General features: G+C 37.7%; 1 protein-coding gene across 2 annotated transcripts in view; it reads right to left on the reverse strand.

Moving 5' to 3' along the window:
* The window catches only part of L3MBTL4 (L3MBTL histone methyl-lysine binding protein 4), a 442,980-nt gene that overhangs the window by 241,127 nt on the left and 186,377 nt on the right, over positions 1 to 15,476 (reverse strand). For both annotated transcript variants that reach the window (XM_055324067.1, XM_055324068.1), the window contains 2 exons: positions 8,690 to 8,775; positions 6,286 to 6,396 (listed from right to left, as the gene is read on the reverse strand). In XM_055324067.1, coding sequence (XP_055180042.1) covers positions 6,286 to 6,396; positions 8,690 to 8,775 — 197 coding nt within the window. The remainder of the gene's footprint in view (positions 1 to 6,285; positions 6,397 to 8,689; positions 8,776 to 15,476) is intronic.

Raw genomic sequence — 15,476 nt, forward strand, 5'->3', positions numbered from 1 at the left:
AAACACAGTAATCAACACAAGTAAAAACAAGCATCTTAAAACCCTGCCATGGCAAGAAAAACTTTGTAACTCAACAGTACACTACCAACTTAATAGTTTCAGTACAAAAATCAGAATATTTGACTTGACCAATGCCAGTGGACTTAAGAGACCAAGAGTAGAGAATCCTGAATCAGGCTGCTACTGCCCTCTACCCCACCAACACTGACAATTTATAGTCTCAAGTTCTCATGGCTTATCACAGCTACAGGATAATATCTGAAATGAGAGCATTGGCTTTGGAGTTAGAAATATCTAAGTTTATAGCCAGTTCTTCCACCTGACTAGGAAATATGGGTCAAATTACTTAAAGTCTCCATGCTAACTATAAAGAAGAAAGAATGTATGTGTAAGAGTTTTGTGTAACTAGACCTACTGTGGTGACCCTTTCTCAGTGTAAATAAATAGTTCATCACTATGCTGTACACCTGAAGAATTGGGGCAAGATGGCGGAAGGGTAGGGTCCCAAGTCACCTGTCCCCACCAACTTACCTAGATAACTTTCAAATCATCCTGAAAACCTATGAATTCGTTCTAAGATTTAAAGAGAGAACAGATGGAATGCTACAGTGAGAAGAATGAGCGCTTCTATCAAGTACAACTTGTTTTTGGCCACTCTGCACTGAGCAAAATGACTAGAAGGAAAACCTCACCTCAAAAGAAAGAATCAAAAACAGTCCTCTCTCCCACAGTGTTACAAAATTTGGATTACAATTCAATGTCAGAAAGCCAATTCAGAAGCACAATTATAAAGCTACTGGTGGCTCTAGAAAAAAGCATAAAGGATTCAAGGGACTTCATGACTGCAGAATTTAGATCTAATCAGGCCGAAATTAAAAATCAATTGAATGAGATGCAATCCAAACTGGAAGTCCTAATGATGAGAGTTAACGAGATAGAAGAACGAGTGAGTGACATAGAAGACAAGCTGATGGCAAGGAGGGAAACTGAGGAAAAAAGAGAAAAACAAAAGATCATGAGGATAGGTTAAGGGAAATAAATGACAGCCTCAGAAGGAAAAATCTACATTTAATTGGGGTTCCTGAGGGGCCGAAAGGGACAGAGGTCCAGAAACTGTATTTGCACAAATCATAGCTGAGAACTTCCCTAACTTGGGAAGGGAAACCGGCATTCAGATCCAGGAGACAGAGAGATCCCCCCCCTAAAATCAATAAAAACCGTTATGCTGTACACCTGAAACTTGTAATACAGTGTCACACATCAGTTATACCTCAATAAAAATACAAGTATAAAAAAAGAGTTGTTGTGGATATGAGGGTAAAATATACAACATATTTAGCTAAATATCTGGAACAAAATCCATATTCAATAAGTTGGTCTTCTTACTCCACTGATTATACTTCTGTGACTTCTGAGCCTGATACCATCTACTGTTGTTATCATTTCCTCTACTACAACCACCAGGAAGTCACTGGATCCTGCTCCTTCAGGCCAATGTATTATTAGCAGTCACATGTTAACTATAATAATTTAGATTCTTTGTATCTACACATATAAGGCATATCTGGCTAGCTAAAATTAAAAAATAAATAAAAACAGATGATAACAAATTTTGGTAAGGATGTAGGGAAACTAAAACCTTCATATACTGCTAGAGAGAATGTAAAATGGGGCAGTCACTATGTAAAACAAAGAGTTACCATATGACCCAGAAATTCTACTCCTAGAGATATAACCAAGAGAAATGAAAACATATGTCCACACAAAAACACACAAATGTTCATAGCAGCATTATTCAAAATAACCAAAAAATGGAGACGACCCACATGTCTATAAATGATGAATGGATAGACAAGATGTGGGAGATCCATACAATGGGATACTATTCAGAAATAAAAATTAATAAGTATTGATACATGCTACAAGATGGATAAATCTTTAAGACATTATGCTAAATGAAATAAGCCAAGTACAAAAGATCGCATATGACATGATTCCATTTGTATGACATGTTCAGAATAGGCAACCCCATAGAGACAGCAAGTAGATTAGTGATTGCCAGGGGCTGAGAGCAGGTGTAGACTGAGGAATCATTGCTGGGAGTATGAACTTTCTTCTGCGGAAGATGACAGTGTTCTAAATTTAGATAGTGGAAATGGTTGCACAGCTCTGGGAATATACTCAAAACCAGTGAATTTTATGGTGTGTGAATTATATCTCAAAAAAGCTGCCTCAAAAATAGAATTAATGAAGCACATAAGGGCAACTTCATATCTGGGGACTGGCATAAAGGAAAAAAGTTAGTCTTCCCTAACTACTGCACTCTGCCAGGAAGTGCTGGCACTACCACACAAACCTCTAGGGAAGACAGGCAATTGGGGCTCAGCACAAAGGACAAAGTAGGGTGGGTTAGGAGTGAATTCAGTCCCCACCCTAGACTTCTGCTGTCCCATTAGGAAGTGGGATATTTATGACAATAAGAGGAGAAGAGGAGACGGAGTGGGAAGATTATAAGCTCTAGGTTGAAAACCTCTGTTTAAAATTGGGAGTGTAGTTTCATTCTTCTGTCCAGCTCTGAGTTACAAACAAGGGGTAGCGGAAGGGGAGGTGGGCAGTGGGATGGGGTGACTGGGTGATGGGCACTGAGAGCACTTGATGGGGTGAGCACTGGGTATTATGCTATATGTTGGCAAATCGAACTTCAATTTAAAAAAATTAGTCTAATAATCACACCTTGTGTCCTATGGTGACTGTGAGAATACACTAATGCATAGAAAGCCCTTATAAGAGGGTCATCTGATAAAAACTAAGTGCTATTGTCATCATTATCATCATCTTTGATATTGGTCTTTTGGTCCCACAGGCTGACTCTCCTCTCAACAGTCAGCCAATGGCATGTGATGCGAGCACTCCCAGAGGAATCCCAGTCAATCTCACCAGGGAGCATGAGCTTGTTCCTTTCCCACCTACCAATAACAAGTATTTTCATGAGGCCTCTTCATCAACACAGATAATAAAGGCACCCAGGGAGAGTAGGACAGGGCATTTGTACTGGCTGATAACAGCAGCTACGACTTAAGTGCTAGAGAAAGTCAGGCACATTTTCGGGTATTATATATATGCTACTTCACTGAATGTTCAGTGATCACAATAACCCAACAAAGTAGGCATTATTGACCACATCACTTTACAGATAAGGAGAGGTTCAAATATACTGAGTAACCACCAAGTTAATAACACAGTTAAATAAGTCAGAGCTGAAATTCAAACCTAGATCAGTGTATCCTATGTCACTTTCTAATACATTATGCTGAACTGGATTTCCAATGGAAGAGTAATTAGGAGAGGGATTAAGAATGAGGGAAGACTATTTTTTGACTAACACAATTATTTCACACACTCAAATACCAGGATACCAGAGTATATGCAATGCCATTCGCTCGTTCACTCACTCTTTGATTCCCACATATATTAAGCACCATGTGCCAATGTCAATGATAAAAACAGTCTTGGAAGGAGATAGACTTTAAAAGAGGAAATTACAAGGAAGGAAGGAAGGAAGGAAGGAAGGAAGGAAGGAAGGAAGGAAGGGAGGGAGGGAGGGAGGGAGGGAGGGAGGGAGGGAGGGAGGGAGGGAGGGAGGAAAGAAAGAAGGAAAGAAAGAAAGAAAGAAAGAAAGAAAGAAAGAAAGAAAGAAAGAAAGAAAGAGAAAGAAGAGAAGGAAGGAAAAGAAAAAGTAAAGAAAAAAGAAAGAATGAACGAACTATAGAAGAATATGGTCAGCACATTAATAAATGAATAGAGAAATGTGCTGGACAACAAGGAGGTCAGGGAAGCGTCAATTGCATTTTCAATCACAGAGACAGTTCACCCACTCCCTTCAACTTCCTTAAATAGGAATTCAGAGGGAAACACCTGACGCTCATTTTCAATGCCTTTTTCTCCTCGGGAACACTGTTGAGTGGAATTTTAAGGCATACTTCTGAATCTCCTTTGTGATTTGTTTCTATTTGTAAACTTCTGGCCCACATTCTTTCCCCTTGTACTTCATGGGACAGGATAAGCATGTACCCAACTGCAGCAATGACTAGGAAAGGGTGCAGAACAGAGGGTGCAGAACGTGGCAGAAGGGTTCATCCCAGGAATGGGCTGCAAGGGGGTAGAGACTGTTTGTGAGACCCAAAGTGTGACACAAGCCCTAAGACATTTATGTCCATTTCAGGATTGATACATTTCAACATACTGAATGGTATGTGGAAGCAATTCATTTCACATCTTATAAAGCACCATATCACAGGGTAGAGAGCATCAGCTGTGTAAACACATCTTAATTTCTTCCTAAAATCCTAAAGGTACTTCCAATTTGCACAAAGAAATAACACTCAAGGTTCTAATCCTGTCAGAGAGACCAACCACTTTCCAACTCTTTCCTTACCGTAAAGGACAAGGCAATTACCATGAAAGAGAAAGGAGAAGGAGAAGATACTTGAAATATTTCATTGGAAGGATCAACTAAATTCTCAGAGATTTAAATGGATCAATGTTGAGATAGTAAGTAAGAAATACACCAAATTCACTTTAGGAACTAGTTTTTCAAATATTTTAAGGTAATGTGTTAACCCAATATGATCACATAAATAAGCCGGCGAATACATTCAATGGGTAACACAGTATGTATATTATGAATCACAAGAAAATCTGTCAATTAAAATTCTAAGTAAGATTTGATGTACTATTAAGATTGAATTATTCCTACAAATGCAGTAATTTTATAATGAAAGTTAAATGAGAATTCAGATAAAAAGACTTGAGACTGATTTTCAGCGACAAAATATTTCTGAAGTTTGGGGGTCCTGGGTGGCTCAGTTGGTTAAGCTTTCAACTGTTGGTCTCAGCTCAGGTCATGATCTCAGGGTTGTGGGATTGAGCCTCACGTGGAGCTGCTTCTCCCTCTCTTGCACTCTCTCAAATAAATAAGTAAAATCTTTTAAAAAATACTCCTGAATTTATAAAATAATTATGATATCCAAAGTTATTCCCAGAGTAAGTGCTATAAGAGTAAGCAGTCAAGAGCCACAGATAAGTAAGAATTTGAGCAATATGCTTAAAATTCAATTCAAAATAAAACATTAAGGGATCCCTGGGAGGCGCAGCAGTTTAGCGCCTGCCTTTGGCCCAGGGTGTGATCCTGGAGACCCGGGATCGAATCCCACATCGGGCTCCCGGTGCATGGAGCCTGCTTCTCCCTCTGCCTGTGTCTCTGCCTCTCTCTCTCTCTCTTCTGTGTGACTATCATTAATAAAAAATAAAATAAAATAATAAAATAAAATAAATAAAATAAAATAAATAAATAAAATAAAATAAAATAAAACATTAAGAACAAGATAATGAGAGAAAATACCTACAATGTATTAGTACTGAATAGTGTTTGGCATAATTATTTTCATTTGTCAGAATAAAAGAAACAGCTAATTCTTGATAATCTACAGTGAAATACACATCTCTAAGTTTTACTGAAATATATGTACTGATTATTCTTTAAGAGATGAAATAAAAATGGTTTTCAAGTAAAACACATAGCAAAAAAGATTTGTTTTAAATCAGAGCAAACTATATCAAACTTAAACGCATCTTGATAGTGCCTATTAAAAGTAGTTGACTTGAATTTTTTTATGAGTATGAAATAAACTGTGGGTGGAAAATAATTTTAAACTGTCATATGGTGTAGATTTACTGAATACCACAACTTTTAGCTTCCTCTAAAAAAATGAAAAGCTCCCATTTTAAGAAAATTTCATTTTGAAGATGTGTGCATTTAAAAAAATAGGTTTCACAATAAGGACAGTATAGAAATCTGTTCATAAAATATTAACTTCAAAATCTGCATTTTTGTTTCAGCTACATGACTGAAGTCCTTTTATTCCTTTTTCTTTGATCGAACAAAGAACAGTAGAAAACAAAGACTTACTTGTTCTTGTTAAGGTGTTTAATGACTATTTCCAAAAAAGCTGATAATAGCAATAAAAGGAAGCTTTGGAAAAAAAAAAGAAAAAGGAAAAAACGTATAATGTCTAAACAGCAAATCCATAAAAGAGCATGTTAGAATCCCTCTCAGAATTAGTTGTATCAAATCCAGGATTGCCCATGCCAAGTAGGCGTCAGCTGGCAATCTCTACACGCCGTGAGTGCAAGTTTTCTCCTCCCCCTGTGCCAAGAAACCAGAGCCTCGCTGGAGGGGCAGGCCTGCACCTGGACAGCAGCGCCCTCCTCGAAGTACGGAAGTACCTTTACTCGCTGGTCATCCACATCTATGACCGTAGCCACGCGAATTAGCCTGGGGTTCCGTCTGTCCACCGCTTCGAGTCTCATGCTCGGCAGAAAACCATGGGGCGGCCGCTGAAACATCACAAGAACAAAAGTCTGCAAAACCCAGTGGCTCAGAAATGACACGCATGTTTTCTAAAGTGCAATTGTTCTGACTTTGCATTCAGACCTTGTATTAATATAAGTGGAATTTAGGTTTAAGGGCACATAAGGTTTATTAAACATATTATTTTATCCAGTTTCATAAAACCTGTGAGAGGAGAAAGAATTTTCTGGTCATTTTCAAGATAGCTAAAAAGAGATTAAATCATGAATTCATTAATAATCACCAGATTCAGGAAAAGTTCTAATTTATTAACAGTTTATATATTTGTTTGGATTTTTTTCTGAAATTAACTTTATAAATTAAGAAACTGTTGACTATTCTTGCTGCCCAGTTTTGGAGTATAGGACCTAGAACACAAAATCATTTACTAAAAAATTAGAAAGGATAAGCATAATCCTTTATAAATCTAAATTTTAAAATAGATAAAAGCTGTATGACTATCACAGCTAAACTGTTTTAAAATCATACCATAATGTAATTTAAAGCCATAACCTATGCTTTTGTTACTTATCTGTAATGTAAGCATGTTAAAAATTGTATTAATTTAAGCTTTCTTCCAAGTTTTTAAATGCTAGGAGCCAAGAGTCTATAATGATGGACACCCAGAAACACACACACACACACACACACACACACACACACACACACCAAATGGGAAAATATATACCAGGACTTACAAAATAATTGACACCAAGGAAATTTAAATACCAAAAATCAAAGTCAAAAGACAAGTCCAACAGTGTTCGTAGATTGGCAAAAAGTTTAACTTTGAAAGCTATTACATATAAAAGTATTCAACTGACTTTATTGAAAACAAAAGTGTACTGAATTCTCAAGTCTAGAAATGGTAATTGGAAAATAAAATCCTCATGATATGTGAGTAATACACAGTTAAATCTTTCTCCAATACCGGGCTTGTTTCTCTCCAGCTTTTGTGGAAGCATATTTTCTTCCAAAATGCATTATTACATTTACTAAATGGAGTACACTGACTATAATTAGGTCTCTGATGCTTGAAAATCTTTCTGCTCTCCCCAAGGTCACTGTTCAATAACAAAGGTACAGTTTCATATTGCAGATGCCAAAGATATATAGCTTGAGGTGAATCCATAATAATCCCATGTAAGAGCCTGGAAGTTGCTTTTTAACTAAATCATAATTTTATTTTCCTGTAATTTTCTTCTTGGAAAATTACAATGAGTTTTGACAGAAACAAAAAGAAAAAGATAATACAAGCAGCTGGTATTTTGCTTACTGAGTTTTTGCAATTCTTAAAGCCCTTTCAAGCACTCCAGGACTTCTAGCCTTCTTAATTTGATTACACTTATTTACCAAATCCTTATATAATCAATTTTAAAAAAATGAAATAGCATTTTGTTTCAAATCTCTTTTGATCCATAGAAAACTTTATATAAATGGAATCATATGTGGAAGCTCACTATATAAAATTCTGATTAAACATGAGTCAGGAAGCCCGGAACACACAAGTTGAAAGGAAATAATTTGAAAACCATTTTAGAACATAAATATCTCTAACTATACTATCAATGCACCATCTTTTACTAAATCATTTATGCTCAGTTCAACCTGGAATAAATGTGTAAGTACAAATTTGAACATAAAAATTGGTGTTCTAACAAATGCTAAAGGCAGTGTTTGCCTCAAGATGGATAAAACTGGAACACACACAGGCTACACGAGATTCACCTATTCTATTAGGGCATTAAAGACTTTCAAACAGACCCTGAGACTGCGAAAGCTCAGAGTTCCCACGTGATGGATGAATACAAGCAGAAGTGAAGGATTCTACTATTATCTGAAGTTGATGCAGTGCCTTCAGCTGCGCTAGCATGGGCTACTGTGCTTTTCTTTCTTTCTTTCTTTAGATTTTATTTATTTATTCATGAGTGACACAGATTGAGAGAGAGGGAGAAACAAAGGCAGAGGGAGAAGCAGGCTCCATGCAAGAAGCCCGATGTGGGCCTCGACCCCAGGACTCCAGGATCACCCCTAGGCCAAAGACAGATGCTCAACCACTGAGCCACCCAGGTGTCCCTACTGTGCTTTTCAAGTAGGGAGACCATCATTACCTTTGTGTGGGGAGAGTCACCTCCTTTGTAGTTTTAAATGAAAACAAGGCAAATTGGTTAGGAAATAACACTTGACTTTGAAAAGAAAAAATTAGAATAATTTAAAACTGCCAATGAAGTCAACATGTACATTGTTTAAAGTTGAGAAGGTATTCAGACACAAACTTACCATTTTAAAAACTTTGGCAGGAACAGCATTAGTTTGAGTAGCTTCCAGATATTCTGTCCAGGAAAAATTTTCTGGGTCAGGATAACCTGAAAAATATACATACATATCAAAAGATTACTCATTGACCTTTTGATTCCCATGTACTGTAAGACACCTGACCCATTGTGAACTGAATGCTCACTATTTAATAGCCACTATGGTAAGAATCTCACATACATTACCGAACTTTTTACTAACCTCTGAGAGGGCTATGTGATCCCCACTAAAGCAAAAGAGCCCTCATTCACTGGTTCATTCATTCAATAAACAAGGTTAAGTATGCTGGCCAAGGTAAAATAGTACTCTGCACACTGGGCAGAGACAGGTTATACCCAGAAGTTTGAAAAAAAACAAAAAACAAAAAACAAAAAACAAACCAAAACAAAAAAACAATCACTGTCTGACCTCAGACCATGAACTGGTTAATCTTTATAACTCCTCCCATACATCTGCATCTATTAGGGTTTTATTCTCTTAATTACATCTCTGTAATTGCAATTTCCCAGGTTTGCCATTTACAATTGCAATTAAAATATACATATGGGTATAATATGGCATAAAGCATTCTATGTTTAAAAAATTTCTAATAGAGTTCCTTATTTCTCTTTATTTTTTTATTTTATTCCTAATTATATTACATTACCTATTATTGTGCTGTTTTCTTTTTCCTTTAAAGGAATAAGTACCTAGATTTATCCATCAGCTCTATTGTTTTCTTTTATTTCTTCTAATTATTTCATTTGCCATTTTTATTCTTATTACTTCTTTACTCCTATTTCCATTAGGTTTGTTTTTACTTTTCAAATTGAATTATAAAGAAAACTGATTTATTTTCATTTTTTAAATAATAGAAGCATTCAAGACTATGAACTGAATACAGCTTTAAACACCTGGAAAAACTTTCATGACATACTTATTTGTCTCATTTTTATTTTCTCAAAAATAATTATTCATTATTATTACAATCTGTAACTGTCACCTTCATTTAGTCACTGGCCAAATATTTATTTCAGAGATATCTCAAATAGTTAATTTTTGTAGTTGCTTAAAATATGAATAATAGTATCTAGTTTATCACATGACAGTTTCACAATGTCACATGGTTTATACAATTCCTATTTGGGGACTTTAGGAATTCTTATTGGCCTAATATAGGAACAAGAGTTAAATATTTTTTAAGTATATACATAACATACATATATGTTTTAAGGTATAATCAGTTATGCATTAATTCAATGTAAAGAGCTGTATTATTAAAAAATCTATTTATTTAAGTAAAATTTTATTGAAGCAATATGCTAAAATCTCTAAAATGGTTTTTTTTTTTAAGATTTTATTTATTTATTCATGAGAGACACAGAGAGAGAGGCAGAGACATAGGCAGAGGAAGAAGCAGGCTCCATGAGGAAGCCTGATGCAGAACTCAATCCCAGGACCCCAGGATCACGCCCTTAGCCAAAGGCAGATGCTTAACTGCTGAGCCACCCAGGCATCCCTAAAACAGTTTTTCTGTACAGTTTTCTAGTCTCTCTGATAATTTTTTCTTGATCTTTAAGATAAATATGAATACTAAAACAAATTTTTTACTAAAATAAAAAATACATAGTTTTACTAAAATAGATTTACTAAGTATATTTTTTTACCTTTTTTTAACTAAAACAAAATTTATTTAAAGAAAAATATACAAGTCAAGTAAGCAGCCTGAATATTATTCACAAAATTAGCATAGCCATGTAACCAGAACACAGAACACCCCCTCCCCATTGTGCTCCCTTCTAGCAACTGGCCCCTCTCTGCAAAGAGAAACTCTCATCCTCTCAGATTAGCTCTGTTTTTATTATTATTATTATTATTATTATTATTATTATTATTATTTTTTAATAATAAATTTATTTTTTATTGGTGTTCAATTTGCCAACATACAGAATAACACCCAGTGCTCATCCTGTCAAATGCCCCCCTCAGTGCCCGTCACCTATTCACCCCCACCCCTCTCCCTCCTCCCCTTCCACCACCCCTAGTTCGTTTCCCAGAGTTAGGAGTCTTTATCTGTTTGTTCCATTTTTTCCTTTGTATAAATGGAATCATACAGCATGTGCTCTTTTGCGGTGGACAGCTTTTGCTCAGGACTTCGACTATGAGGTTCATGCAGATTGCTGTATGCATAACATTCATTTAGATGTCCATTGGGTGAAGGTTTCTCCATTCTTTACCCATTCTACTGGTGATGGTCATTTGGGTAGTTTTGATTTGGGAGCTACTATGAAAAGTGCTGCTACAAACATTCTAGCACATTCTCTTTAGTGACCAGAAATAAACACTTCTTTTGGAATGCATCCAAGCGTAAAACTGCTGAATCAAGGGGTATTTTGCTTCGTATTTTGATTGTTACTCAGCACAGAGCAGCATATGTAATGTTCACTAGTAACTGCACTTTTTATTTAACATAGAAAAAAATGTCCCTTTGGACACCTTGACTGCACTTTGCATCAAATTCTTCTTTTTGGGCAGCCCCGGTGGCTCAGCGGTTTAGCTCGGCCTTCAGCCCAGGGCATGATCCTGGAGACCCAGGATCGAGTCCCACATCAGGTTCCCTGCATGGAGCCTGTTTCTCCCTCTGCCTGTGTCTCTGCCTCTCTCTGTGTGTCTCTCATGAATAAATAAATAAAATCTTTTTTAAAAATTATTTTTACTAAAAATTAAATTATGTGTCATCCTGTTATTTTCTGTTTATGTTTTCTTGATAAAATTTTCCCATCATTTATTTTAAATTATTTTGTTTCAGGTGTATCTATTTTTTTTCTTTCAGGTGTATCTATTTTAAACATCTTCTAAATGGATTTTGAAAACCATTCACGTTTACTTTCCTAACCGGTTTGCTTTATCTAACTTCTGTAAGCATGTTTTTAGCTGGATTTTTTTTTTTAAAAAAGCTCTCTCAGAGTTTCCTTTGCTTTTGTTCTTGTCTATATGAGTTATGTTACATACCTTCTGTTTCAATAATTATTTCTGCATTTCATTTATTTTTGTAAGTCATATTTTTAATAACTGTCCAAGTTCGTTCCTTGTATTTTGGATTTCCACATTTCTGCATAGGTTCTGAATATGCTCACATCTTGCCCCTTCAGCACCAGGGTCCCCTCTTGTCTGCTCTAGGTTCTTTACCAGAGACCCAAGCAGCAGATTCCCTGGAATGATAGCTAAGCAAAGCAGCGTGTGGTGGGTTGAGGAATGAACATGCCGTGACCAAGACAGGAAGCAATTAGTGCTGCTCCAGGCCCTAAAGAAATTTGGCAAGCTGCTACAAAAGAAATAATCTTTTTTGCTCTTTTGGGGATCAATAAGTGAAAAAAAAAAAGGCTGTGACTATTTTTAGATGTTTCTGAAGCAATAACTGCATCTACAGCACTCTCTAGAAATGCATTATGTATGTACAAAAAAAGGAAAACATGTATTATGTACATGTTCCCTGTTCAATGAGCCCAAGAAGAGAAGAATGTCTCATTGCCTAGGGAGGCTTGCAAAAGCCACTTGGTCCCCGGTCCTCCTCCTGAAGTCTTGCTTTCCTTGGAGTTTGGGGAATGTAGAGGTGAGGCAACAGCGGAAGGGGCAAGAGCCAGATGCGACCACACAACTGTCTGACAATGAGACAGAAGCTTTTCTTTTCTTTTTTTTTTTTTGTAAACATATGCCAACATATAGCATAACACCCAGTGCTCATCCCGTCAAGTGCCCCCCTCAGTGCCCATCACCCAGTCACCCCAACCTCCCACCCGCCTCCCTTTCCACTACCCCTTGTTCGTTTCCCAGACTTAGGTATCTCTCATGTTTTGTTACCCTCACTGATATTTCCCACTCATCTTCTCTCCTTTGCCCTTTATTCCCTTTCACTATTTTTTATATTCCCCAACTGAATAAGACCATATAATGTTTGTCCTTCTCTCATTGACTTACTTCACTCAGCATAATACCCTCCAGTTCCATCCACATTGATGCAAATGGTGGGTATTTGTTGTTTCTAATGGCTGAGTAATATTCCATTGTATACATAAACCACATCTTCTTTATCCATTCATCTTTCGATGGGCACCGAGGCTCCTTCCACAGTTTGGCTATTGTGGACATGGCTGCTAAAAACAAAAGGGTGCAGGTGTTCCAGCTTCTCACTGCATCTGTATCTTTGGGGTAAATCCCCAGCAGTGCAATTGCTGGGTCGTAGGGCAGGTCTATTTTTAACTCTCTGAGGAACTTCACACAGTTTTCCAGAGTGGCTGCACCAGTTCACATTCCCACCAACAGTGCAAGACGGTTCCCCTTTCTCCACATCCTCTCCAACATTTGTTGTTTCCTGTCTTGTTAACGTTCCCCATTCTCAATGGTGTGAGGTGGTATCTCATTGTGGTTTTGATTTGTATTTCCCTGATGGCAAGTGATGCAGAGCACTTTCTCATGTGCATGTTGGCCATGTCTATGTCTTCCTCTGTGAGATTTCTGTTCATGTCTTTTGCCCATTTCATGATTGGATTGTTTGTTTCTTTGCTGTTGAGTTTAATAAGTTCTTTATAGATCTTGGAAACTAGCCCTTTATCTGATACGTCATTTGCAAATATCTTCTCCCATTCTGTAGGTTGTATTTAGTTTTGTCGACTGTATCCTTTGCTATGCAAAAGCTTCTTATCTTGATGAAGTCCCAAAAGTTCATTTTTGCTTTTGTTTCTTTTGCCTTCATGCATGTATCTTGCAAAAAGTTACTGTGGCCAAGTTCAAAAAGGGTGTTGTCTGTGTTCTCCTCTAAGATTTTGATGGAATCTTGTCTCAATTTAGATCTTTCATCCATTTTGAGTTTATCTGTGTGTATGGTGAAAGAGAGTGGTCTAATTTCATTCTTCTGCATGTGGATGTCCAATTTTCCCAGCACCATTTATTGAAGAGACTGTCTTTCTTCCAGTGGATCGTCTTTCCTCCTCTATCGAATATTAGTTGACCATAAAGTTGAAGGTCCACTTCTGGATTCTCTATTCTGTTCCATTGATCTATGTGTCTGTTTTTGTGCCAGTACCACACTGTCTTGATGACCACAGCTTTGTAGTACAACCTGAAATCTGGCATTGTGATGCCCCCAGCTCTGGTTTTCTTTTTCAATATTCCCCTGGCTATTTGGGGTCTTTTCTGATTCCACACAAGAGACAGAAGCTTTTCAAAAGTTTAAATTCCTTCTTGTTTCAAGAAATATATGAGACCAGCCCATGGAACAATAGCCTTTAACCTCTTCCCTTGTCTAAAGAAAGCAACATCTAACTAGTTTCCCTTTATCAGTAGCCTTTCTACTGAGTACTCCATTTGCAGTAAGTCATTTATTCCTCACATATGCTATGGGGTGTGCCTTTCATCTTCACTTTGTAAGTGAGGCTCAGAGAACATGAGAAGCTTGCTCAGTGTTATGCAGTTAGTAAGTGGAAGAAATGGGATTTGAACAATTATGTCTGACTTCATTACCCACATAACCACTGCTTCCCCCTGGTACTATAAGCCACAGCTCCAGCGTCCAAGGGACCATCCATCCTCCAAGGCCTCAGGCCTGGGAGTGTGAGCTCCTCCTGGAGGCCATGGTGTGGTATGGCAAGTGTGAGAGCACGAACATGGCTGAAGGCAGGCCTGAAATGTATATGCATTTATTCACAACCCACATCATCCCACATTATTGAAAGATGAACACTTCAGAGGTGGGAAAATGCTGAGGAAAGATGAGGTCCACACTGTGGCTGTGGGCCCATGTGGGTGACCAAACAAGGGAAATGTGTCGGATATTGGGATCAAGGAACTTACAAAGCAGGGCACCTGCCAGGCAGCCCCTGGAGTTCCCCCAAGGTGTTCTCTAGAGAAGACGACGACCCAGATGACAAATATCTTCAATTAACATTAGCAAATAACTAAAAGACAACCAGATGACAGCCACAGGAGGGAAGAGGTGTGGTTGGAGCAGAAGAGCTTGTGCCCTCAGTGAGGAGGGGCCTCTCTAAACTGCTGAGAACTGCTCTAGGAGAAGCAGTTCTATAGGAGACTATTCGGGTAAGATAAAAATTCGCTATCAACAGAATATCAGTGAGGGTGACAAAACATGAGAGACACCTAATTCTGGGAAATGAATAAGGGGTAGTGGAAGGGGAAGTGGGCAAGGGTTTGGGGTGACTGAGTGATGGGCAATGAGGGGGGCACTAGGCAGGGTGAGCACTGGGTGTTATGCTATATGTTGGCAAATTGAACTCCAATAAAAAATTTTTTAAAAAAAATTTAAAAAATAAAATAAAAAATAAAAAAACCAGAAGGCAACAGAGGAAGCCCTGTGTGGAAAAGCTGCTAAGCAGAGGTCAATCCCAGTGCTTTGAGTTTAAAACAATTAAGGGTCAAGAAGAAGTCCAGAAAGAGGATACGCATATGGGGTAGGGCACAAAAACAGAGAAACTTAAGGTCAAGCCAAGTTTAGAGATAAGTGGAAACATACCTCAATCATGTCATCCCAAGGGCTACTTACATCGCTCGAGGACATGCCATCCCTTACCACTCCAACCTCATCTCCCTTTCGTTCTGCTCCTGCTCCAACTAGGACACAGCCAACGTCTCCCTCCTCAGACCCTGCACTTGCTGTTCCTTTCCAGGGAAGTTTTTTCCCCAAGCACCCTCCCAACTGCCCACCTCACCTCCTTTAAGTTGTTACTCAAATGTCATATTTTCAGGAAGTCCTTCTCTG

The sequence above is a fragment of the Nyctereutes procyonoides genome, unplaced genomic scaffold (assembly GCF_905146905.1).
Source record: "Nyctereutes procyonoides isolate TBG_1078 unplaced genomic scaffold, NYPRO_anot_genome, whole genome shotgun sequence".
Classification (NCBI taxonomy): domain Eukaryota; kingdom Metazoa; phylum Chordata; class Mammalia; order Carnivora; family Canidae; genus Nyctereutes; species Nyctereutes procyonoides.